Source organism: Anser brachyrhynchus (genome assembly GCF_964034855.1).
Source record: "Anser brachyrhynchus genome assembly, chromosome: 3".
NCBI classification, from domain to species: Eukaryota; Metazoa; Chordata; class Aves; order Anseriformes; family Anatidae; genus Anser; species Anser brachyrhynchus.
Genome location: NC_137696.1, coordinates 72,878,633 through 72,904,774, shown reverse-complemented (window position 1 = coordinate 72,904,774; position 26,142 = coordinate 72,878,633). Strand labels below are relative to the sequence as shown.

Below are 26,142 nucleotides of genomic sequence, written 5' to 3'. Positions count from 1 at the left end.
GAAGTAAAATGTGACTTTTCAATTGCTTTTAGTTGACAGTAGCTCAGATTACTCGCTGTTACATATGGAAGCACTTTTTCCCCCCAGTGTGCGTTAGGGTGGTAGATCTTCTTTGGCTCTACCAGCAGACCCAACTGTGATGTGTACAGAGAGCAGGACACGGATCCATTTGCAACATAACAGAAGAAAAAAAGTGGATTTCAGCATCTGCTGGCTTTTTTTCATCGCTCTGTAGCAATATCTTTGCTCATAGAAGTATATACTGAAAGCTTATTGAATTTAGAAATTGCAGAGATCTCAGCGGTCACCCAGCTGATAACCATGTCAGTTCTGGTTGGTCCCAACATCTAATTTCTTAACCATACTGCTTTTCCAAGTCTGTGGGAAACAAGAAAGGTTTTGCACAAACTGCAGCAAATTAGTGAGAAGTGTGCTTACAGTTGAGCATTCTCTTTTAGGCTATGACAAAGAGACAAGAGTTGTTTTTATGGGATGGAGGAGGATTTCCGTCAAAAACAAAACAAAACAAACAAAGCTGTGCATTTCCAGTGATGTATTGCCTGGTAGATCTGTAAACAGAACTTTCCAGAGCATGAAATTCTGATTTTGTTCCACCCAGTCAGGCTGGATATCTGTTCACATTGCCTGACTTCCTAAATTATATCTAATCAGGCGTTGGACTTTGATGTATAATCTACCCTTACATAAAGCTATATGATCTTCTTAATGTGTGACAGAGAGAAGAATCTTTGTCAGTAACTGAACCTGATCTCCAGTCCTAGCTTACATTAAAACAGCAGCTAACCCCCCCTTTTTCCACCTCTATTCTCACTAAGAAAAACCAGCCCTAACTCCTGTTACAGACAGAGGCAAATCAGAAGACCTTTCTGAAGAGGACCCTCTGAACCAGACAAGTGCTCGCCATTAGCACTGGAGAATGACATTTATAACACCATTGACTTCTGCAGGGATTGCTTTTAACTTCCTGACCCTCTCTCCTTGTCGAGTTTCTTCGCTACGGGGTAGCTTGGGACTCAAGTGGTGTCTTAGATGCAGATTTAATCTGTTAGTCATGACTTGGGATTCAACATGTTAGTAAAGTTCAATTGCATTTTTATTACTACTTTAAGCATGTATGCCACTAACCCTTTTCTTCTGTTTCTGTGTTTTTTAACTTCCACAGATTGCTAGGGAAACTGCTTTTCTACCGGGAACAAACCAGTGCTCTAATTGCTCAGACACAAGCAACAAGGCTAGATTCCATGCATTGATTTTGTCTAAGGACTCTGTCTGCTTTGTGAACTTCTTCAGCATACTACTCATTTTTTGAAATCCAAATAAATTCCTCTTTAAGAAGAGTTCTCATTTCCCCTCATTACTGGCTTTTTTTTTTAACTTTTAGAAATTGAAAAAGAAAAACATTTATTTTTCAATAGGTGCTAGCTGTTTGGACTTTAAAGTATTGTTTATTTTTACTGAAGACTTGCATATTACATTGGATAGATGGAAAATCTAATTATAGAAAATGGACTGTTCCTAGCAGTGTGTGTATAATCTTGAAGCCTATAACAAAATCTGTCTAGACTACAGGTATCGTCAGGACACTGGAACTTCATGCTGAAATTCTTTCAGATTTCAAGGTAACAGAAACTTTTTTTAGTATAGACCTGGCCCCATTCCATTGTTTTGACTGATGCAAAATGAGAAAGGGCATACTTTCCATTATGTTAAAGTTCCTAGAGATTAGGCTAAATCCATCAATTTGAATTATAAGAATGTTACTCTTCATATTATACACCTATTATCTAGCAGCACTTCTTATAAAACTTCTTCCTATAACAGTGCAAATACCACTAGAGCAAGTATCATTTTTAGCTTCATGCTCAAAATGGTGTAAATCATTTAGGCAGTCACCAACAAAATCTGAATAAAAGAGTTTAAAAAGCTCTGTGGTTCATACTCTGTTATTGCTCCTAGAACATCTTCATCAGGGATATCCATGGAAAGTGGTACTCAGCGTGACTTGTCCTTACAGTCATTCCTAAAGCATCTATGGATTTTGTTATTGCCAGCTAGATTTGGTTTGGTTTCTTCTTAGAGAAGGATAAGAATCGTGGCATGGGGTTATCTTCTGGTGCCAGAGAGGGTCAAGAGAACCTTTAAACACAAATTTAAAGATTTCAGGCAACTCCTGCATGCTGTTGTCCTGATCCATGTGCTTTATACTTTACCTATTCCCACAGTAGCATCTCCTTCTGAGCCACAGTCAGCATAGTTAACACGACCCATGCTGGCTCATTCCCGTGCTTGGCTGTCACAAGGACACGAAATGATAATTACTTGTCAGATATCAGGGGCTGATTGCTATCTGCTTGAGGTTAGAGCAGTGACATTTCTGTCATTCTAGACCAATCTCTTGGAAGTGCTAAGAGAGACTTTGCTCCAAGCACTGATTTGGCCTTAACTAACAACAGGTACCACTACAATAGCTCTGAATTTGTGTTAACTAATATTTTTACTTGCTGCATTTTGCTTTCCTTCAGGTTATAAATCTCTTTCTTTTTTTTTTCTGGATTTTTGTTTGTATTCAGACAAAGACTATCTTCGGCACTTCAAAATTACAGTCACCGTGCAAGGGCAAATAGCAAAACCAGAGTTCCAGTTGGCAAACACAATCTTCTGGAGCATGTAGCTGATCACTATACTGCAGGCGTTAAGTATTGACTCAGTATGTGTGTGGATATACTCCCTAACAGTAGCTGAAATAGCACATTGTTACTATGCAAGTCCCTGATGGAAGGAAGGTGTCAATAAGGGGGAAGCAGAGAAGACAAATAGTGACAGGATTTAGTGAGGGTAAAAAAATAGAGCAATCAGCTTTTTGGCTGCTATGCCTCTGTTTTGTCGATTTAAGGGAAGAATTTTGACAAGAATGTGATCTCTGCTCAAAACATCATGATATTTTGTGTGCCTGACTTGCCCTTTGTACATGGATTCTATATTCCAGACTTCTTGCTATGATGATATAAGGGTTTAATCTTCTCCCTGAAAAACAGTAATTTTATTTAAGGTGTTCATTCAACATCCGTCTTGATTTTTCTGTGGTTGTTATACAGTTTCAAAGTCCTTCCATTTACGTTCCTTGTTCTAGGAATGCTGAGCACTACTTGTGTTTTGGTGACATCTTCTGGATAAGGTTGCCACTGGAAGGAGTAATTAATATTCACCACCAACTAACCTTCTTTGTACTTGTTTCTGACCCATTCTGGAAAAATTACACATCTACCCTCTTCCGGTGATTAGTATCCTATTTGAAATTTAGTAATGGGTTTGAGACTCCAAAGTGAAAGATGAAAATGGAGCTGATTAGAAATACAAACAGAAGCTGCTCACGTGGTGCTTCATGGATGCAATGTGGTCTTTTCTCTTGCACTTGGATAATAGATTTCTTTAATTGTATTTACGCATCTCGCTATTTTTCTTCTTAGGACAGGTCTGTACTGTGCTTACTGTTGGCTAGACTAACCAGAGAAGAAGAAAGGCTTTCCTTGGTTACAGCAAAAATACCCATAACCAAGCTTCCTGCCTTCAGCAGCAGATGCTTAGAGGAGAGGATAAAGGGCAGGGTAAGCTAGGACCAATAATTCCCAGAACATATTTCTAGCCACAGGCAGAAATGTTGTGTGGCTACTTTGACTCAGAGGTGGTAACTTGTATATAGTAGAACATGGTAGGTTTTTCTTCAGCCAGTTTTTCCACATGTTTTTTTGAGCCCAAAGAAGCTTTGACATCCATAATGAATGTCTAGAAGTGGCATCCATAATGCTACTCATCAAGTTTATTATCTTGTCTCCATTTTGTGTGAGGATCAAACTCTTCTTTGTGGTTTGTTTTTGAGCTAGACACTTAATAGTGTCTGTTGATGCCACATTTGTTTGTATTGGAAGGGACAGCAAATATCCCTATTTGTTTCTTCTACAACACTTGCGATTTTATAGATGACAGTTCTCTCTCTGTCTCTCTATTTTCTATATCGAAGAGTCTTAGTAACTTTAATTATTCCTCATCTGAAAGCTGCACCACACATTTGAGTGTCCTCCTATGAAATGTTACCCAGGTTTACTTTGCCATCTTTGAGAAATTCCCACAGGAGTCAGGGTACAGATGCACCCAGTATCCCAGCTGTATGTTTGGGGCTTGTATCCTGTTCCAGACAACTTTGTCTATTCTTTTCTTTTCTCTCCCCCTCCCACCCCCCCCCCCCCCCCTTTTTTTTGGCACTACTATTGGGCTGACATTCTAGTGGGAAACTGCACTTCATCTTCTGTTCCATAATGCAATTGCTCATCATCACAAAGTCCTCTAACAGCCCTCTACAGTTCTTCTCTTGACCCCCATCTATAATATCTTGATTTCTAGCACGGAAGAAAACTGTTTTAACTTTTTTCTTTTCCAAATCATGTGTGGATATATTATATGCTATCAGCTTGAGCACAGATATATGTGAGATCTCTCTCTATTGTGGAAAATACCTTTTCAGCTCTGCCCTCTGTTTCACATCCTCTAACAAGTTACTTATCCATGCCAGGCTATTTCCATACTCCCTGGGGGACCATTTCAAGAAGAATTAAGCATTGACCTCAAGCTACTCTCCTATCCTGGTTCATGAGAAAGCTCTCATTTTTATAGGGAGCAGCATTGCACCAACTTCAAAGAGCTTTTTGAAAACTTCTAGTCCAAATACTAATCCCATAATCTGTCAGTCCCTGACTATACTTTGAAACATATTTTGAATATGTTTTGAAATATATTTTGAATATATTTTGTGGATGCCCCATCCCTGGAGATGTTCAAGGCCAGGCTGGATGAGGCCCTGAGCTACCTGATCTAGTGGGTGGCATCCCTGCCCATGGCAGAGGGGTAGAACTGGATTATCTTTAAGGTCCTTTCCAAACCAAACCATTCTGTGAGTCTATGATTCTATGAAAACGTATTCCCACAAACCTTGCTGAAGCAGGGTCTCCCCATCTACTGCCATCACCCTAGCATTCCCATCTGCCCATTATTTGTTCTTCCTCAGACTCCCCATTTTGCAACGGGCAGTTGTGCCTCCAAAAACCTTTCACTACTGACAACCCAGCACTTGGCAAAGAAGCAACAAAGCCTGCAGCTGCTCAGCATTCAGCAAGGATGAAATAACATTCAGCAAGGGAAAAACGCCTCTGTTGTGGCTTACGAGCAAGCAGTAAGCTTAGACATGAATCTACGGTACATTAAGCTGCTCTGCAACACATACTTCAGCTTCATGGAAAAGGCAAGGTGGGTTATGACCGGGCACTTGAAATATGCAGCATAGTGCAAATCCATGATGCCGTTAGCTGGGGGTAATGCGTTCACACAAAAGCAGATCTAATCTTCAGTGGGAGGGAAACATAACAGCCTACTGACACAAGAAGGAGAATTAATTTTTATTTGGAAAAGGAGATACTGAAACCAAGTTTCCAATACTTGCTGTCACAAAAGGTTAGGGTGGGCAGTGATTTAATAGGGCTGTAAAGGCAGGAGTTTTATCAATTTTTTAAAAAGTTTTATCATTGTTTTCACTTCGTAGTAAAGTAGAGCGTGTTTAAAAGTTTGGGGCATGGAGTGACAATCACTAGGTCTCAGCATTTTCCTCTCCCCAGTAGCGATTCATTCACCATGCAAAGAATGCAGCTGCAGTCTGGGTCATGCTGAGCAACCATCTGAACCAAGCCACAACTGCATTGCCTTCCTGCCCGTGTCACTGATGAACACCAGTGAGGCACCACAGTGAAAGCTGCCTGCCTGAGAGTGGACAGAGGTTGACGCTGGGGCTGAAGATACCCAAGCCAGAAGAACATCTGCACACCATATTCCACCCCGAGCACTGCTCAGCAGCTGTCCGCCAACATCTGCAGCCATGTCATGAATTTGTCAGCCAGCTGCAGCACTGAAGTGAGCCATCGTGCTGCTACCAGCAGCGGTTGTTGCAGGTATTGTACAGCTGCTACAGCTCGTTGGACACAAGGTCCAACCACCTTATCCCTGCTGTAACGAAATTTGGCAACTTCTGTTCTCAGGGAGACAAAGTATGATACTGAGAAAACTACTCTGTTAAAACTCCTGTAACTTGATAAGCTTCTGGTTGAAGAGTTTAATGATTTTCTTTCACAAAGACAGATGGCTGTTTTCCAAGTGGCTCTGAACCACTTCCTTCCCTGGGCAGTACACGTGTGCAGGGGCACTCGCTTTTCTGAGGCCTGATAGTGACATTTCAAATTTAATCATCATTTAAAATCCCAGCAGGAACCAATTTCAAATCTAATCTAAATCGAATGAAATAAATAGGCTTACACCACAGGTGAATTTGCCCTGATCTATTTCATGCCTTTCAGATGTCAAAAAAGTCCCAGAAGTTTTAAAGTGGATATTGAGGAATATACAATACCTCTATTGTGAGACGTGAACATCTCGTTAGTCAGAGATCAACGGCTCGCTTGTTTCTCTTGGAACGTACTAACAAACATTCATTAGCTGGGAAGGCAGTGGAAGCCTTTCCATTAATCTTGGTTAAAGGGCTCTTTTTCTGTAGATTCAGCATCTCCTTAGCACTGCAATGGTTTCATCCACAAGCTCTCTTGTGGGTGTGACTCTTGTGACTGTGGCAGCTTGTTTTCTGCAGGTCATGATTGCTGTTTCTTGTTTGCTCCCTCGCTGTGTGCACAAAAAGTATCTGTGGAGCATGAGGTGAAGTAGACAATCCACTTGTAGGATATGAATTTGTAGTGTTTTCTAGCACTTTAAAGTCTAATTGAAAAATCAATATCCTATTATTGAAAAATGTAGTTCCTATCATTTTTCCTCTGAGGATCTCTGCATAATTTAACTTTTTTTTCTTTTTCTTTTTCTTCTTCTGATTCTAGCTTCAATTTCAAAGTCCTCTATCATGAGCACCAGGCATTGCCCAGCACAGGTTGTGCTTTTTCACCTACATCTCTAATGCCGTGTGACAGCAAATTATTTCCAATTTGGGCAATACTCTTCATGAAATGCCCTGAATGACAGTCAGTGCAAATTCTCTTTCCATCTAGGCAAGAAAGATGACTTCACAGTGGTTAATACACTAGATCTGCACTAAGCAACACTCGGATTCACCTGCCTGCCTTCCTGCTAAGGAATTCCGCCTTTGTGTTTCTTATATGTAGTAAACATACTCCCTCCTTCTGCTTGTTTACTATCTTGGCTGTTTGGTTTGTTAGCTCCTCAGCTTGGGGGCTGTCTTGGATAGGACTGAGCTGTGCAGTGTGGTTTGGCTTTTTAAAGCTATGGTGCAAAGAATTTGCCTTTGAGATTTTCAGGTGTTGACCTTAAAACAAGAAAAAGAATATTAGATATAACCATATAAATAATACAGAGCAATCCAACATCCAAATGTCCTATAGCTTTTGAATAGGAACTCAAGCATCTTCATATATTTTATATAAAGATATATATATATCCAAGAATCTCTGAATCATGTTAAAAGTTGCTGGTTTACTTTTGTTTAATTAAACCTTACTGTGCAAAATCCTTGGCTCTGTCTGTGCAACCACTGCTCAGCAACAACTAAAAACATCAGCGTGTTATCACCACTATTTTCATCACAAATCCAAAGCACAGCATCATATGAGCCTCTATGAAGAAAATTAACTCTATCCCAGCCAAAACCATGACATATGTACAAGCCCATTAGATGAGCAATGCTTATGATTCTGAAAGACGTACAGTTTAAATTAAATACATCAGACAAGTCCTGCTGCAAGTGGCAATTCATTTCTCATGTTTTGATGTGGCAATTTTTATCATACATAAGCTTAAGTGCTGGTAGATTTTGAGGTCCCCAGAGCCTGTGTGCTTTGTGTCAAATACTGTTCTGTAAGAATGGCATCATCATGTGAAAAATTCATTAGTTTAGCCAAGATGTATTGCTGAGATTTGCATTTCAATTACATTGAGTTAAGTAGATTAAAAAGTAATGGATTTTAGATGGCTTTTTTTTTTTTTGGACCATGGTCGTTGAGTCCAGAGGGACTGGACTTAAATATATTTACCAGTTCAGAGCTCCTCTCTCTACTATTTAAAAATGTGGATGCGGCTCGGGTAATGTGTATAACCAATGGAGAATTGAAGAGTTCCTGGAAGCTATTAGGAATGATGGAGATCCTCATGTCAGGGGTGAAATTGTCCACAGACAGAGTGAGTGCCATGAACTGACCTAATTGGAAGCAGTGAATTCATGGATGCCTTCTGCTAACTTTGTCCTGGGCACGGAAATAGATCTGAACAGTTGCCTGGTTCAAGGCCTCACAAAACACCTCTATGAATCTTCAGAGTAGCTCTGTAACAAGGAGGCAAGAGCTTGGCTTTTTGTGTTTTGCTTTTTTTCCTCCTCCCTTGTAACAACCTAAGGGCGTTTGCCTGGGACTTGGATATCTTGTGTTCTGCCTTCTTCGGAGTCAAAGTGGATTTGCACCATCTTTACCCTGGTACCCTAGGTGAGTCTGCAAACCAGTAACTACGTAACCTCGGGAGTCGCTGTGAGTGTGGTCCAGGACACAAGGTTTTCCAGGCCCAGCTGGGGAGCCAGCATCAAGGTGGCTGTTTCTCTGCATTCAGCTGCTGGAGGTGGGCAGCCACAGACCTTGTCCCTGCCTCCAGGACTATCCAGACAGTGGCTGAAAACAGAGAGGTCCGTTGTGGATGTGAAGAGCAAATAGATTAAATTTTGTCGGTAACTTACAGGATGAAGACTTAGGTATTTAATGTGAAGTCATTTCCACTCCTGTCTGATACTACTTTTTTTTTCTTTTAGCACCTTTAGCCTGGCAAGGAAAAAAAAAAAAAAGTGGAATAATATATAAATTTCAATGCTAACTTAATAACTTCTACTGCTTTGTAGGAATTGCTCTTTGTAGTGACAGCCATCTTTAGTGTGTGAAATATTTTATGAATACCTTTGAATGAAATAGGCTGAGTGTCTGTCAGAATATAGACACCTCCATTGCTCTGAATTTTAATGAAATGTCAAGGGGGAAAAAAAAGATTAAAACTTCATGCATCTTTTAAAAGAGAAATTTGGGTCATCCTGCACAAATGTTGAATCTCTTTTTGTAAGAGAGCAGAGCACAGTGCTCGTCCCCCTGGGAGGAACACCTTTCTGCACTTCACCGTTCTTTATCCCATGCCTCATCGGAGGGGTCAAACGTTCAGCAAGGGAGAGACTGAGTCTGCTATACAAATGAGCGTGCACGATGCATGCTCCTGACAAGCTGCAGGTATCCCCTCTATAGGTATCATTCCCCTTGCATTGCAACCCAGGGTTTGGTAAGCTGAGTAAAGCTCCCGTGTCTCCCATTCCCAGCAGGAACGGGGCAGCGCTCCCCAACCAAGTGCTGGCTGTGCAACGCCGCGGCCGGGCGTCAGACACCAGCAGGAGCCTGGGCAGGTCAGCCTGGCCAGCTGGCCCAGCCGCACACGTGCTTACCGTCGGGAAAAACAAGTTTACAGCTGTTGTTATGGAGATAAATTAGGACCAAAGGCTGGTTTTAAACGCTTTATTTATTGTCTCTGCAAGAGGAACAGGGCAGCTAAAGGAGGAAAAATTCCTTACCGCATTGATAATGTAGCTGATGTGCCCATTGCTAGGGTAAATGTTGTTGGTGATTAAACAGTGTCTGGAGATAAATCACTAATACCAATAAATACTAACCCGAGACAAATGGTGATCCCAGCCTCCTTTTTTTCTTACTGTAGAGTCCAAGCACCTGAATAGTTTTGCTGAGTACTCAGGGAAAATTGCAGAGCAGAAATGAAGCTTGAAGGATGCAGAAAGAATCTGTATTATTGTTATTATCTTTATTATTATTGCTATTCCCAAGGTTGTCTCCACAGCCGTGTCAGCACTGCTGACTCAAAGGAGCCCAGAAATCCAGCTCTGCTCCCACTCACCGCTACCGGCCACTGGGACACTTGCTGAGAGCCACAGCAGCTACCTGGCCCGGGGACATAGCACACGAACAGCGGGTTTTCTTTCAGGAGCACGAGTGCACCTGAAGAGCTTCTCCGTGGGAGAAGGAGAGAGCGGCGGGAAGCCCTGCTGGTTTCCTGTACCCGAAAAGGCCCCTCCAGGAGATTTCCATGACAGGAAGGAGCGCGGGGGGAAGCGCTGCTCTGGGTTCACCCCAGACGTGTCTGGCAGCCGCCCAGAGTTTCCATTTTCCTGTGCAGGGCCTCACTCGGACAGGGACAGGAAGGGGGCCGAGTGTGAGAGCCTGGCTGGACAGCACGGCCTGCAACCAAGTGAGGGAGTGGGGGAGGCCAAGGGCGAAGGGAGCGAGCTTCCTCGTGTCACCGCTGCTTCCAAGGGGCCCTGGTATGGCAGGGCCTTCTGAGACTTCTTTCCATTCGCCTGGGGGCTCTTTGTAGCGATCTTTTTTTCTGAGGGGGACACCAAAGCTGACAGAGAAAGGTCACCTCGTGAGGGGACTTTCACACGGGGGCACGTTTGTAAGAGCCAGTGGGACGCTGGTGGCCATGGTGAGTTACTGTGCCCCAGCTGCCAGAGCTGTGGTCTGTCCCCACGTGTGACGGTGCCCCACGGTCACGGTGCTCCCACTCTGAAGTTCGCTCTCTGTCATAGCCATGAGCAGGATGGCCATGAGCAGCATCTTCTGCTGAGCAGCAGAAGAGATACAGCTGTAGCCTTGGCACGCCCCAGGGTCTCACTCCAGAGGCTCGTGGACACAGCCAGCTCTGCGTTCAATGCTTGTTGTGCCACGTGCGAGAAGGCCTGCATATTCACAAGCAAAGACATCACTTGCGGGAATCCTTGCATTCACACGTTCAATTTCTTTATTTCTTTCTTTAAGTTTTGGGGTTTTCAAGGCACCAGACACATAACATCCGTGGTTTGTGCTTTCGAACCTTGAGGCTTTGCTTGGAGTTGTTGTTGTGTGTTTTTTTTCTCCCCCCTTTGCTTTATCTGCCTTCCTCCCCCACACCGCGCTTTTTGCAGGTGATGCCTCCGCGAATGACAGGCCCCTCAGGAAGGTCCCTTACCTTTTGAAGCTCTGAGTCATAGCGAGGCACACAGGAATGAGCAATCCTGGCATGTACTGAATGGGTTATCTCTGAGTTAGTGATGCTTTTGATGAAGCCTCTCCAGCCTTTTCTTTCTCTCCCTTTGGAGAAAGAATAGGATCTGCTTGTTAGAAAGACTTTGATGGCATACACTGCCTGCACTTTGAATTAGGGAGCTGTATTGCACAGGATTTTCTTGGCATGAATGGGTAGTCTTTATTCCTCAGGTGAATTCGCTTTTTTTTCACTAGAATACAGTATGTTATTTTATTAACTGTACTGTTGGATACTGTTTTCCTCAATTTAATTTTTGCTTGTTTTGCTCTAAAGAAACTGCTGGTCCGAAACCAACAGTTTCCTGTTTCATTTGCCCCTTCATAATCATCTCGGAAGATACCGATGTGTACATATTAATAAACTGATTCTTCACAAGGTGATATAGTCATTTCTCCAGTTTTCCTTCACAGTAGCTATTTCACTTGCAGAGTAAATATACTCCTTCCTGATCAGTATTCACATGCCCTTACCTACCAAGCAATGGTACAAGCACAGTCTGTGGTGATGACAGACTCCTCGCTGGGCAGCCCAGTGATGACTGCCAGCCCTGAATGCTGACCCAAAGGCACTCAAAACCAAAAATCTGCATTCTGAAGATGCAGTCCGTCACTAGATGAGCCATTAAGCCTTTCTGTAGCTCTGCTCCTCAAGGCTGCCCCTCTATAAAGGAGAACCCTTTATGTGAACGGAGTCCATGCTGCTGCAGCCAGAGACACTTGGACGTTTCTAAATTAGTCTGTGATAGTGTCTCCTTTTGCCATTGCATGATATAGTAGGATAGGGCTGTGCTGCTGAGTCTTCCTTAGGAAAAGGCCAGGCACATTGTTCATTAGCCAGCAAAATGTCAAGCAGGCAGAAGAGCGATCGATGGTACACGGAGAAGGTGCATGAGAGCAGGATGCACAGGGATTTAAGTCAGGATTGGTTTGCACCACAGCTTTTGGTTTGTCTGTGCCAGGTACTGGTGACAGGAGCTCGCCCAGCTGCCCTCCACTCCTCCTGCTGCTCGGGCCAAACCATTCAAGCATCTCTGCATCTCTCCCCTTAGCTCTCGCAGTAAATAGTGAACGTGCTGATGTGTGTGCCGTGTCACTGGTGGGCAGGCACAGTGGGTAGCAAGCAAGGATTGCAGCATGGAAGGCACTGCGTCAGCAGCCCTTTACGCTGGCAGTGCTGGAAGTGTAGTTTGCATCAGCGATGCAATTCTCCATCTGTCACCCCTGAAGACTGGTTCCTAAAGTGATGTGAGGTGGGAGGACCTCGTGATGGGTCTTCTGCTCCCAAAAGAGTGGAGCTGCTGGCACTTGTGTGTGAGCCAAGGGGGTCAGCTTCAACAGCTGTTTGTCTTTTAATCTAAAGGAAATTAGAGCACTGTAAAAATGCCACCTGCAATCACTGCAATCCCGGCATCCATCCACTTAAACTAATCCTGTACATTTCATTCTGTGCATTTTGTCCTATCATTGCTGTGAATCTCTGTTTGCTTGGTTGGGACTGCTCCTTGTGAAACTACTTCATTTCAGTAATCCTGATGTTCGTTCTCCCTGTAGGAAATGAGAGAGTGTAATCTGTCTGCTGTTTGTCAAAGGATCAAACAGCTGTGCCCGAGCTTTGGAAGTTTCTCATAACATTTTCTAGCTCTTCTTCCATTTAACATCGTGCGCACTCAGCACCAAGCACCGAAGGGCTGTTGAACACTTGGGCAGGGTCCTTTCAGTGGGGAGAATCGAATCGTGGAGTAGCACCGGCACACAACAGCAGCTGCTGTGCAGTGGTGGTGGTCACCACTCGTGTCCTGCTGGAGCAGCGAGGGGCACCCGGGGGCTCCTGGCAGGACGGGGAGGAAATGCTGGGTACTGGACGGGAAGGGGCACGTGGAGCTGCTGCTCTGAGAATTCGGTGTGTGGCCTCGTGCCCTGGAGGAGGCTTGGTGGGGGTGGATGGGAGAGACTGGCCTGTGCCAGGCTCGGGCAGGCGTAAGGAAAGGGAGCAGGAGCTGCCGGGCAGAAGGCAAATCTCTGCTCCAGGCAGCTGCACAGTGTTAAATGATGCTCTCCCATGGTGCTCGGTTCCCAAGGACCCGTTTCCCCAAAAAGCCAGATGCCTGAGCTATGCTCGAGCTTTTTCCACTCTCTTGGTCATTCCTCTGCAAGGATGTGAGGCAACAACACTCCACCACAACGTGCAAACACAAGGTCCTTGTGGATCCTGGGGAATCATGCAGTGTGTACACAAAATGACAACTGTTTGGCTGAACCTGGCTCCTTTGTGTCCAGTTAGGAAAACTGTTGAAGTTTTTTTCACTCCCATTGTATGAGGAACTGATTTAGCTTTGTGCAGCTCAACTAATCCTGATCCTGGTAGCAGGACACAGATTTCCTGTGTCGCTGACTGCCACAGGGTGGTAGGCAATTCGAGACTGGAGAAGTAATATCCCAGTTTTGTGGGTAGATCTCAAAAACCACTGTATTTTTTTAGCATCTAATTTCATACATTTTCAATTTTCTTACATGCAAACACTGATTAAAGGCAATGCTCTTCAGTTCTCGTGGAATTTGTCATCCAGATGTGTCAAAATGCTTTCCGAAGGAGGCTGTGCAATCTCCACTTGACATATGCATACACCAAGGCACCGAGATGAAGCAATTGCCCAAAGCTGTCCAGCACATCTGAAACATAGCAGACAGCATTGCATTTGAGCAACTTGTGCCCTATTAAAATATTCTTCTTTTTCAGGATGTGGTGCTTCTGAAATATGTTTCAGGCATGCCACAGATGCAAGGTCAAGCTCTTCTTGGTTTGTTTGGATCAGGAAGAAATGCATTCTTCAGACCGTACAGTCAAAGAAGTCAAAGCATTTAAGATTCAGATTTAGAATGTGTAAGTGAAGGGATAATTAATTTCTTTTTACTAAAAGGTCAGTTTACATAGCAGATTTTTTGGCCTTTAATTAAGCAGAAACCATGTTGTATCTTTGTATTAACGTGCAAACAAATACTAGTACTACGGTGCTGTGATATTTTTAAAGATCCTTTCTGAACGTCTGCGTGAAGCCCTAAGCCCAAGACACAGAAAATGCCACTGCTGCTGCTCCAGACTGCCTCTCAGAGGCCTCCTTCTACCTGTGCTTCACTCGTTTGAGAAGGAATTGCCCCACAAGCAGTTTGTCTATAGACACCCAAGGCAGAGCTAAGCTTTGACACAGCTCACCCACCACTTGGAGAAGACCTCTCCCTTCCCTGTTCTCCTGCCACAGCTCCCCGGGCTCTGTGTTTCGGTGCCTGGCCAGTCTTCCCCTTCCAGGCCACACGGCATGAGGGACTCCTGCCTCAACACTTTTTCATTTCGAATGCCGGTTTTGTCACTGTACAAACGTGTTTCAAGCCTCAGAGAGCAGGGCTGCGCTGCTGCCCAGCCGAGGCTGGAGGATGGGGAGGAACACACATTCGAAGAAACTCGCCCCCTCTGAGTTGAAGAAGCCCGCATGATGAGCTCTGCAACGCAGTTCTTTATCAAGAGCCTACAAATGCTCCAAGTTGTGAGATGGCAAGGCAGCGAGCGCTTGATTTACTGCTTAATCGCTCCACCACAGGCTGGTGAAGAGGAGCAGCCATTTACCTCGTTCATGTATATTCAACGTGGCTGGCTCGGATCTGCCAGCGCGCCCTGCACCGCCAGCTCTCAGCGTGAGCGTGGCTGGCTCAGTGCTTAGCAATGGAAGACTACACCAGGGGGTTGTTTTGCTCATTAAGGTGCCCAGCGTATGCTAAGCACATGTGCTTAGCTCTCAGAGGAAGTAAAGTATTCCTCGGAGGAAAGTAGGTCTCTTAGAGTTGCTGCAGGTTGTTTCAGGAATGGCCCCACAGCGCGGCGTCTCCTGCAGACGTACGGGAAGGCTTCGGTCCTGCGCTCACACTTCAGACAGAAACACTAAGCTCTCTAAGAGGGCTTTATTTTGATTTTTAGGGTCAAGTTGTTGTAAAAAAAACAGTACAGGGAAAAAGTCAAGCTAGCATTACCACCTGCAACATGCCCTGAAATTTTAACTTATTTAAATAAGTGAGCTAAATTATTGTTGCGACGTCTACTGTCCTCAGAGCTTGGGGAATGACTTAATTGTGAGCGAATGGAAGGTGCATACAAACAGATTAGCAGCAGCACTAAGTGCAGTTGTAGCTGGCTGAGAGTAGTTCATTTTCAAAGTTCGGGATCTGTTCACTGTCAAATGGAGCAATAAAGACTTACCGTCAGTGGAGGAGGCTCAGGTTAGGCATTAAAACAAGCTGGACATGCACAAATCCATGGGCCATGATGGGGTACACCCACAAGCGCTGAGGGAGCTGGCAGCAATCACTGAGAGGACACTTACGATTATCTTTGGACAGTCACAGCACAGGGTCCTGAGAACTGGAAGAAAGCAAACGTCATTCACATCTTCAAGAACGGCAAGACAGAGGGATGCAGGTGGCTATATGCTGGTCAGTCTCACCTTGATCGCTGGCAAGGTGTTGGAGCACATTATGCTAGAAACAGTTTCCCAACATATAAAAGACAAGGTGATCGGGAGTAGTCAGTGTGGATTTATGAAGGGGAAATCATGTTTAACCAACCTGATAGACTTCTGCAACAAAATGATTTGCTCAGTGAACAAGGGGAGAGCAATGAATGATCTTACCTTGACTTCAGCAAGGCTTTCAGCTCTGTCTCCTCTAACAGCCTCATAGACAAACTGATTAATTACAGGTTCTATTGCAATTACCACATAATCTGTGTGTAAGCCAAGCAGCGTGCTTCTTTGCTTATCTGGAGAAAAAGACCTAGCTTCTCCTCCTGTACAAGACGTTCTTACTTTACGTGATCAAGGTCTTTAGCTTACTCTTTTGCTTTGTAAGGTCACCACTTGCAATGTATGCTACAAATGATCTGAGTTTAATTCCAGGTAAACAACAGATGGTTTTGTTACCAATTCTATGTTATACAAACAAAACTACTTGGGCTTTAGAAAACGGTGGCTGAAAATTGCTATGCTCGAAGAAGCTGAGCTGTCCTAACCCCAGACAGCTTTGACCCTCTCATTACCCAGCAAGTGGCCTCAGCCATAAAGGTACCTCCACATGGAGTGCAGCAATGCCTAAAGTCCTGCTTCAGATGTGGCAACTTGCAAATGCAACTTGGATGCTTATAGGAAGGGTTTGTGCTATGAGGGTTGTGGGCAGGAAGCTTTCTCTGAAACTCATTCCTCTTTGGTGAACGAGGAAGGAGCAGGAGCAGCGCGCCATGGGATGAGCAGGGAGTTTGGTGGCCTTCCTTCTGCAGCAGGAAAAGTAGGGAGAAACTGCCTGATTGCTGGATATTTACACCTCTTAGTACCATTAGCATTAGATCCTAAGCACATCGTGAAGCTTAAGGCCAGCTTTAAACATTCTAAAACAGAAAACGAAATCTGATGCAGTAGATTAAGTTCTGAAATGTTCTTATGTTTAGCCCAAATATTGGCCCAAAAGTGCCCATCTCTTGGTAAGGGTCACTTACCAGCATTCGTAGAGCTTGCTGTAGCACTGTCAGAAAACGACAGCAAAGAGCCTTGTGCAATGCTTGGGAGAAACTTCCCAGAAAAAGTGGTTGGGCATTGCAATGGGTTGCCCAGGGAGGTGGTGGAGTCACCGTCCCTGGGGGTGCTCAAGGAAAGGTTGGACCTGGTGCTTAGGGACATGGTTTAGTGGGTGACATCGGTGGTAGGGGGATGGTTGGACCAGATGATCTTGGAAGGCTTTTCCAACCTTAACGATTCAATGAATTTATGCCTTTCCAGCATGAAATAACAGCAGCATCCTTTTTTTCCTGACAATTAAGAAAAGCCCTCTGTTAAAACTGCTGATTTCTCTTTGGCAGAGGAAGCATTTCTGCTTCAGAGTACAGAGTTGCTGGAAAAAGTTTAATTCCCAAATGAGGTATTTCCAGGGCCAAATCTCCTGTTTATGCAGGCTGGGATCAGTGATGAGCCCTCTGAAGGTCAAGGCGATGTTTAGCCAATGACTTGGGTTCTTCTTTTTTTAAAAGGATCAGTTTTGTATTTATTCTTACATTCTCAATAAATTTTGAAGTCAGGCTGCACAGAGTTTAAAGCGGTGTGGGATGCCAGAGCTGTTCTTGCAGCCATTTGGGGCAGTTTGTGTGCTGACCTTCAGAGCTGCTGCAGCGGCGCTTTGGGGAAGGGTTGGGACACTCTTGAAAATGCCAGCAGTTTGAGAAAACAGTTTTCTTTTTACATTGGGGAAAATCTGAGCGCATCCAGCTCCTTTCCCCTCAAGACACAAGTGGACGTTTCTGAGATAGCGGGGTCCGAGCAGGCCATCGCTTTGCTGAGATGGCAGGATCCGTGCTCGGAGCCACCCGGGCAGCCGCAGACCTGGGCTCTGAAGCTGTCACAGGCCAGAACAGGGCACAGTCACTCACTGGCTCATTACGGCGGTAATTAATTTTTATGACTGCAAGTGGGGGGAAAGGGTGTTAGAAACAGATTGATTATAATCGGCTTATAATTAAAACGCTGGAGCCATCATTTAAACTAAAAATATCCTATTACTTATCTTCACCATCTCACGGGCACTAAGGCAGGAGGAGGTAACGTAACTGATGACCTGCTTGTCACGGGCTCCTGGAATAAAGCTCAGCTTGGGCTGACGGCACCATCACTCAGCACCTCCCGGCGCTGCCTCGTGCGGCCCCGCTCCCTGCAGGGGAGCTGCGAACCTGCGCCAGCTCGCTCTGAGCTGCGACCTTTCTTCTCTCTCCCAACAGCAATGTGCTCCCTAGAGGTGGGCAGAAGCTCGCCTGCGAGTGCCTGAAGTTTGGTGACTGCCCCGTGACTGTTATAACTCGGGGCCGAGCAGGCACTGTGGGCAGGCATGCTCACGTTTGCAGGTCTGGGCTCTCTCTGCCGCTGGATCCACCTGCCCCCGTGATAACTGATGAGAAATTAGGCGTCTGATTTAACCGTTCTGTGATCAGAAATAGCAGAAGGTTAGAAAGGGTAGAAGTCCACTGAGTCCCGTCATCCGCGTTGCCTCCAGAAAGGCTCGCTGCTTGGCTGCGGGGCACAGCTCACCCTGTTCACAGCGGGGAGCTTCCTGCCTGTCCCCCCAGCCCCAAATCCAGGCAGGCAGCGCCCGACCGCCGAGGTCAGAAACACAACAGCAAATTCAAACGTGTCTGCAAATGACTGCAGAGTCCTGTAAAATAATACAGAAAATGAATGAAGGTGGGTATGATTATAGAGAGCACAATGAGTCATTGCGCAAATTATCGCATTAGCTCCAAGATCCCAGCCAAATTGGTTTCTGCAACGTGCCTTCTCCACAACACAGGCATCATAAAAGAAGAACAGCAATTAATTTGTTGTCAGAGAATCAATACTATAGGCTGGGGAAAAAACGTTTTAACCTGTTTAAATGTGGTGATTAAAGTTGTTTGTTTGTTTTTGCTAATAGTAAATCATTACAATTTATAAATATGAAGACATCTCGTCTCATCAGAGGAAGCGTCAGTGGCAGGAGGAAGCTGGGGTCTGGGTCCTGTTTTCCTTACCTTTGCTTCTTCACTTTCCAAAATATTTTGAACAATTTTTCTCTCCTGCCTCAGTATGGCAGTCCTGGGGACAGCTAGAAGGCTAATCCGGCTTCTTACGCCGCCTCTCTGCATGCTAACCTATGTGGAGTAAAGTTTAGGCTCCCTGGCTGAAGCAATTTGCTGCTGGACTCAAGTCCCAGGCAAACACAATCCCCAGTAAGCCAGACCTTGCCAGAAAGGACTTTTTGGGGTGACAGGAGGTGGACCCACAGCAGGGCAGGGTCCCCTCTGTCACAGCGGCTGACAGCAGCAGGGCTGAACCAGTTTCCCAGCCTGGTACCCGGGGGCACCACTAAGCTCAGCGCAAAAAGAGTGGCCAGGGAGGGGTTTTGGACATCTGGCACTCTGGTGCTGCTGTGTTCTCAGCTGGTAATGTAAGGGAGATGAGCTCTGATGATATTAAATTCTACTCGGTTCCCCCTTGACGGGAAAACTTCAGTCAGAAAACCCTCTTACCAGAACCCTTCGCATTACAATTCACTCCAGACCAGCACTTGACAAAGGTTTCTTTTCTCCTTCTTCTAGGCAAATGCTTTCACAGGTACACAGACCAGTAAATCAGTTTTCTGGTCTATTAATATACACGGGCTGCATTCTTCGGCGTAGCTGCCAAACTGTTCATGAAAGAGCCGAGAAGCATTAGCTGAACCTATCGGGTTCCCTACAAGCTGAGTAGGCTGTAACTCCACGGCTTGAAGTGTGGCTTTACCTCCATGAAATCAGGACCTGAAACATCAAGAAAAGACAGAAAAACAGCAGCAGCGTCCCCCAAAGGGGGAGTAATTCAGAGAGGAAGAGAAATATGCATATACTATAACGTAATTAAGTATCATAGTTCATCGTGTACACTTTCCCTCACCACTTGGAAGTTCTCCAAGTACACCGAACCCATTCATTTACAAAACAAATGACCCAGGGTTGTTAGCAAGTCCTGCAGAATTGTTTAATTTACATCCAGCAGGTGATCCACTGCAGATTTAGCTGCTGCAAGTTGTCCTCATTCAAGAGGCTGGAGGGTTATCTGCAGCGCTATTGTTTGAAGTTTTATTTCTAACCACATTTGGACTTGAATTTTGTTTGCGGTGTAAAGGCAACAGAACATTTTCTACCACTACTATTGTTAGCAGTGCTTTAATCATGATACTTTGAAACCTAAACCTGACTTCGAACAGTTCACAAAAGGTCACCCTCAGAAATCTTACGGAAAGTTGGCACCTGTGCAGCCCCTTACATACATTTATACAGGGCAGAGGGGGGGTTAATTGAATGAGAAGCATATCATTCAACATTCAGTCACAAGGTCTGAGAAAAGCAAGTGAGCTGTACCATATATAATGCATTAGCTAATTAAAATGAATTTCCCAGCACCTTTGAAGAGAAGAGCAGAGATCCTCAGCTCCGGCGCTCCGCACAGTGCCATGCGCTGGGGGATGAGAGAAGACGAGTCAAGGCACAGAGATCATCCAGCAATCGGCGCTGCTAATGGGCTCTTAGATTTCTCACTGGGAACAGCCTGAAAAGAAGCCGTTTTTGGGTAACCACACTTTCCTCAACACTTGGAAAGAATCCTCCTAAGATTTTCTAAAATTGTAACTTTCCACTTTCCTCAGACTGTACTAACTTGACATTGAAGGGGAGTCGACATCGCCTGGTTACCCTGGGCTACGGTGACCTGTGGTGCTTCAGGCAGAAAGGATCTCTGTTTACCTTAACTGCTTTTCAGTACGACCAGTCATTCATTCATGCTAATTGAAAAATAATAATTAAAAACACATGCCCTTTCTGATCCCTGGTTTTCCCCTTGGTACCAGACACACTGTTGCTTCACCATCCTATATATATATGTATGTGTATGTATATATGTATATATAAAACTTTTTGCCCTGAGCGACCAGCTTCGGGACAGACAACCACTTATTCCAAAGTGATGAATCTTTCAGCAGCTCAAACTAATTATCATAACACCTCTTCCTACCATTTTGTGCTGACTTAGTCTTTTATAAAGTCCTGCCTATAGCCTCTCCAGTTAGATCTGAAACAGAACAGCGGCAGCAATTCCTAGAAAAGCAGCAGGGACTTCACAAGCAACTCTGCTCTAAAATCCTTTCACTACACACTGAAGGAGTATTTTTGCTGCCAATGCCCTGGTTTTAAAACAAGAACTAATGCCAGGAAGAGAGCCTGGGCAGCTGATAATGAGGCAGAAAAACAGATCACTGGAGGAACGCTGGGTGGGTGTTGGGAAGATCCTGAACGATTCGTTCCTTGCCTCTGGCCATCAGTCCAGCTTTGGTCCCTTCCACTTTATGCCACATATTGGACAAATGACAGCAATGAAGAAATCAATTTTGTAACAAAATTTATTTTTGCTCTGTGGATACAAATCCCAAACATCAACAAACAAATTCCAGTGGAAAAATACCAGTCATTAACAATGAAAACTTTTATTATTATTTAATAAATAGAACTTTGGCATTCAAAATTCTAGCTGTAAACCCTACTTTAAAAAAAATTACAAAAAGAGGCAAGAACAACAAGCCTAAAGCTGAGCCAGCCAGTGGCTCCTTTACTTTTTACAATGAACACATTTGGATTAAGTCATGACAACTCTATTTACATATGAGGTATTCTGAGCGGTTCAAAAATTGAACCCAATTTACAAGACTACCAGTCTGCAGAGACTGATCCAGTACATATGTCAGCTGTGCTTTTAAAAGATAGCTCCAGACACTCCTCCCCATTGAACTAATGATAGGCTGTAATTAATATATACAAAATAAACACATTATGGTTTGAGTTTCCTGCTCACGCTTCATATTCAAGAAAGCTGCATACTACAACCAGCCTCACACTCAAAGTGTACACCAAGTACCTATTTTGAGTACTTACGCTTCTAGATATTACGCAAGAATTCTTACTACAAAAGTCTAGAACCAAAATATAGGCAGGTAAGAGGAAAACAAGGTGCAGTCATCAGCATTCTAACGAGTTACGTGAAGTTCAAAGGGAATATACACTTACATCAGGCAAAAAAGGCACAAAGGTATGCAGCTGTGGATTTAATATTGCTAATGAGCTACTGGAAGAAAATCATCCCTTTCGGTACTAACCACTGACTTGTTTGCAGCCTATGAATGCAGATTAATTCTGAAGATCTTTCCCCACTCCTGACAGGACTCGTTACACCAGCGGGAAGAGCCCAACTCCACCTGCAACCCCACCTATGTAACCAGCAGCAACAGGGACAAAAACCCAGCCCGTGCTGACAGACTGCAGCGTGCCACTGCTATCAGCGCTAGGGCAACAGGTTGTGGAGGAAGGGTTTTTCTTTCTTTCCTTCCTTGTGCTCTTACCCTGCAAGAAAAATATCTGCAACAACAGGCAGGTAGTGAGGGCAAAGGAAGGGAAGAACCCTTTTGAAGTGAAAAGGACAAAACTTCAGCTCTTGCCATTATTTCAGAGCCACTGGCAGTCTCAAATGTCGAAGTCTGAGTGGGTGGTGACAGCAATCTCAGCAACTTCACAGAACTATCGCACTATAAAGCTACACAGCTGAGGCTAGGAACCTAAATCACGTGTACACAATCGAGCTGCATTACTTCTATATAGTAAATACATAGCATCATCTATAGCTTGTCCCAAGACTTTCCAAGTCTTTTCCAAAATACATTCTTGAATACAGTAGTTACTGTAAATATCTTCTAAAAGGACTGTATAAATTCCATCTGAAACTATACAAAAAAAGCCACTGTACAAATTTGCTAACAGACAGACCGGTACAGTATTCATTCATTAGCAGTTGTTTTTCAGCCCTTGAGATTGTCTACCAGCTACAGCAAAAAGTTGTCATGACTAAATCTAAGCGATTCCAACGTTAACATTCATTAATCAACTGCGTATTAAATATGTTGAATGAGACCACACACACTACATTTTAACCAATTAAACTGTCATGCATATCTTAGACAAAGCTTATTCCATTTAGAGGCATCTGTAAACTGATGCATATATAGTAATTGCTACTACTACAACAGGCCAAATTTTAAGAAATCAAAGCAAAATACTGTATCACTCTAGATACTCAGTCGGTAGCCTGTATCTTTGGCTCAAACATCCATCATTTACCTCCCTACTTTAATCTGACTGAGACAGGTAAACTCAGTTGTGATGTTGTTGTTCTTTGTTTGTTTTATATCAAGTGCTTTAAAGTTAACATAAATATTACAGCTTCCCTAAAAACATATTAAAATGCAAGATTACAGCATTGCAACCCAAGTATTACAAATAAAATGGGACCTCCTTCCTGAGGGACTTTCAACTAATACTTACCGAGCAGAAAAGCTCCTGAAGTGAAGTGCTTTGAAAATATTAACTTACTGATCTCGAATCTGCTGTACAGTAACACCATTTAACAGCGGGGACAGTGGAGCCACACCAGTCAAGTGACCAGCTTAATAGGACACAGTGACTCAAAAAAAAACTCCTGTTTCTAATTGCCCTACTGAACTTGTTTCTTATTTCCACAAAATTCAGAAAAATGCATTGCGTGGTAATTTTTGCAGGTGCATTTCCATCTAAGGAAATAATAACGTGCTACTTAGGTATTTAGTCTCTCCCTGATACTTCTAGTTTATTATCTGAAATCCTGTTACTGAATTTCTGATACCAGAGAGCAGCCATAGACTGGGGACTACTCCTTCACTGCAGGGCCCAAACCAATGAACTATGTGAAAGGAATTAAGCCGAGGCCCTTGTCACAGAAGCCCATACTGTCAGAGGCACAGGTAACTGGGCAAGCCTATTTGTGCAGAGCTCCTTGTTTTCAGTTTTGCACTACTATAAAAGTACACCTTCAAAACTATGGAAAGAGCAGCGTATAGAAATACAAAATAAAATTGCCTCCTTTCTTTTTTCTTACCTGACAGTAAAAGACACTATGCAATTTCACTGGAGGTTTCATCTAGACAACGTTTCAGTGCTGACAGGAGCTGGACCAGTCAGAGCAATCTATCTGAAAATGCCACATAGCAATAATACAAATTGAACGCTATTTTTCACAGATTAGTTCACGGTAAGTTCATGATAGAGACAAAAACATCAAATAAATAACTCCATATAGTTAAAAAAAAAGGAAATCACTAAATTATAAAAACATTAACTGTGTAACAATGAACAGAAAGCAAAACATCACCAAGTTAAACTTAGTTAACTGCCGTCTATGTTGCTATAACCGTTTTTTTCTATTAACATAGATACCATCAGAAAACTGAAGATATTGACCCTTTTGCTATAAAAACGTTACCCTAGAATTTGCTTTGCTCTAACCGCTATGTTTTCTAAGCGATTTCTGCTGTTATCCACACTACAGGTCAGCACACCGTGACCTGTGCCGCAGTCACTTGAAACTTTCTTTTAATATCACAACTATGACTGATGCTCATCTATTTTTTAAATAATGTGATTTGAGAGTGGTTTTGCTCCTTATGAGTTCTTGAGTTTTTGCTTCCTTCAGCTGAATAGTATTTTACATCATGCACAACTGTTCAGCTGTATTTCAGTAATGTTCCAGGAAATTGGAAGTGTTAATATTTCATCTGTCCCACCACAGCAGTGAAATAGCACTGCCAAGTGACACTCACTGAATAAACTATGCAACATGATCTTTTTTTTTTTTCCTTTCTTTTTAAAGTGTAATCTCTTCCTACGGAAAGGGAGAAACCAAGAATTACCAAACAACGTGGAAAATTTTGCAGCCCTCAGATAACACAGAATTTAATACTGGTAAAGGGAAATACTCTGTTTTGAGCCCTGACTTTGACAAGTGCCAAACACTCATTTTGTAGCTGCAGCAGAAAATGGTTGAAGTTGTTCACAACCTTGTCAGAGGTCTTTAGGGACACAGATACAGACCAGCCACATTTTAAAATGGAGATGACAGAATGAAAAGGTAAGTGTGGTATGAACACAATACAGTCTATTCTTTTTTTTCAGACAGCCACATACTATATACTGCAGTTTCCTGCCTCCCAGCTTCTTGGGTTTGTTACAGACTTCATGTCATTGAAACTTCTCAAAGTAACGTGACAGTGCTTAAAACAATTTGATAGTGGTAAATTTTACGGACTTCAGGTGCATAGAGAAGTTGAAACTTGATTTTCTTCCACCATTTGGAAAACAAGCCAGACATACATTACTAAAACCAATGTATTTCCTGTATCAAATTCTTTAGGCAACTTGAAGAGCGGCTAATGCTTGTAGCATTCTAAGACTGTTCTGATTGCAATTCCTGCAGTTGCAGAACCCCTGTCTTTCACCACATACAGCTACAGGTGTCCCTTGGCCGTCTGCACTGATTTCAGAATACAGGCAATACCATTCAAACCCTTGAAGGACAGAAGGACTGAGAGCAGCAGCAGTATGGCTGTTCTGATGCTCTGATTCCAGAAACTAGTTGAAGCAATAAAATGAGTCCTAATGGAAGAAACAGAGTCCAACTGAAACATTCTTCACAGCTTGTTCCTACATTCAGTAGTTTGGAGAAAAGATTTCTTGTAGTTTGTACCACTCTACTTCAACCATGACTCTTCCCCTCCTCACCCGACTCCCGAGATTAAATACGCACGATCCTCACAGAGATGCATGTGCAGCGCTATTTGCAATCTTCCAATATGGCTCCTTAATAGAAATGCAAAGACCTGTGACACAGCAGCATTTAATAAGTCATTTGCTACCAGATGAAATGTTGTCATTGAGTAATACAATTGTCCCCCATGTCCTGAGCATAACGGTCTGACATTATAGTTCTTAATTCATCGATATCCTTTCGTAACTGACAAACGTCCGAGAGCTTCTTCGAAAGAGTCTCTGTGCTGTGGTAATTTTCGTTCTCTTCAGCTGAACAGCTCAGTGCTGTGAAAAGCAAAACCCAAGGTTAAAGCTCTTACAACTGTGCTCTGAATACTTAAACTGGTCAGCCCCTCTTGAAATAACGGGGAAGTCACTTTAATTAACTCAAGACAAATCATGCTTCACTATGATGTAAGGCAACAAAATGAGGTAGCGTGTGAACTTGAAGACAGTTGAGAGCCCACCCCTGCAAAGACATGCTTTTCTGACTGCACCAAGATCTAGGCTTGGTAAAGTCTAATGGCTCTCAAAAACTGCAATAAATAAATAAATAAATAAATAAATGGAAAGAAAACCATTTTCTAGAGACTTCGGAAGTTCCTAGACACTCCGAAAAAAGGGGTAGGAGGGCTTGGGAAATGAGGCCAGGTAAGATTACAAGGTGGTACTACAGATATGTTGTACTATTCA

The 26,142-nt window shown here is 43.5% G+C and overlaps 1 protein-coding gene and 1 long non-coding RNA gene across 4 annotated transcripts in view; one reads left to right on the top strand and one right to left on the bottom strand.

Annotated features, from left to right (window-relative positions):
• Positions 1–4,311: 4,311 nt before the first annotated feature.
• On the top strand, positions 4,312–23,955 carry LOC308193410. Its single transcript, XR_013949614.1, has 2 exons — positions 4,312–6,768; positions 6,945–23,955. It is a non-coding gene; the product is annotated as an uncharacterized lncRNA (long non-coding RNA).
• The window catches only part of CEP85L (centrosomal protein 85L), a 149,197-nt gene continuing 144,222 nt past the window's right edge, over positions 21,168–26,142 (bottom strand). For all 3 annotated transcript variants that reach the window (XM_080588098.1, XM_080588097.1, XM_080588099.1), the window contains one exon: positions 21,168–25,734. In XM_080588098.1, coding sequence (XP_080444224.1) covers positions 25,571–25,734 — 164 coding nt within the window. In that variant the 3' untranslated portion in view covers positions 21,168–25,570. The remainder of the gene's footprint in view (positions 25,735–26,142) is intronic.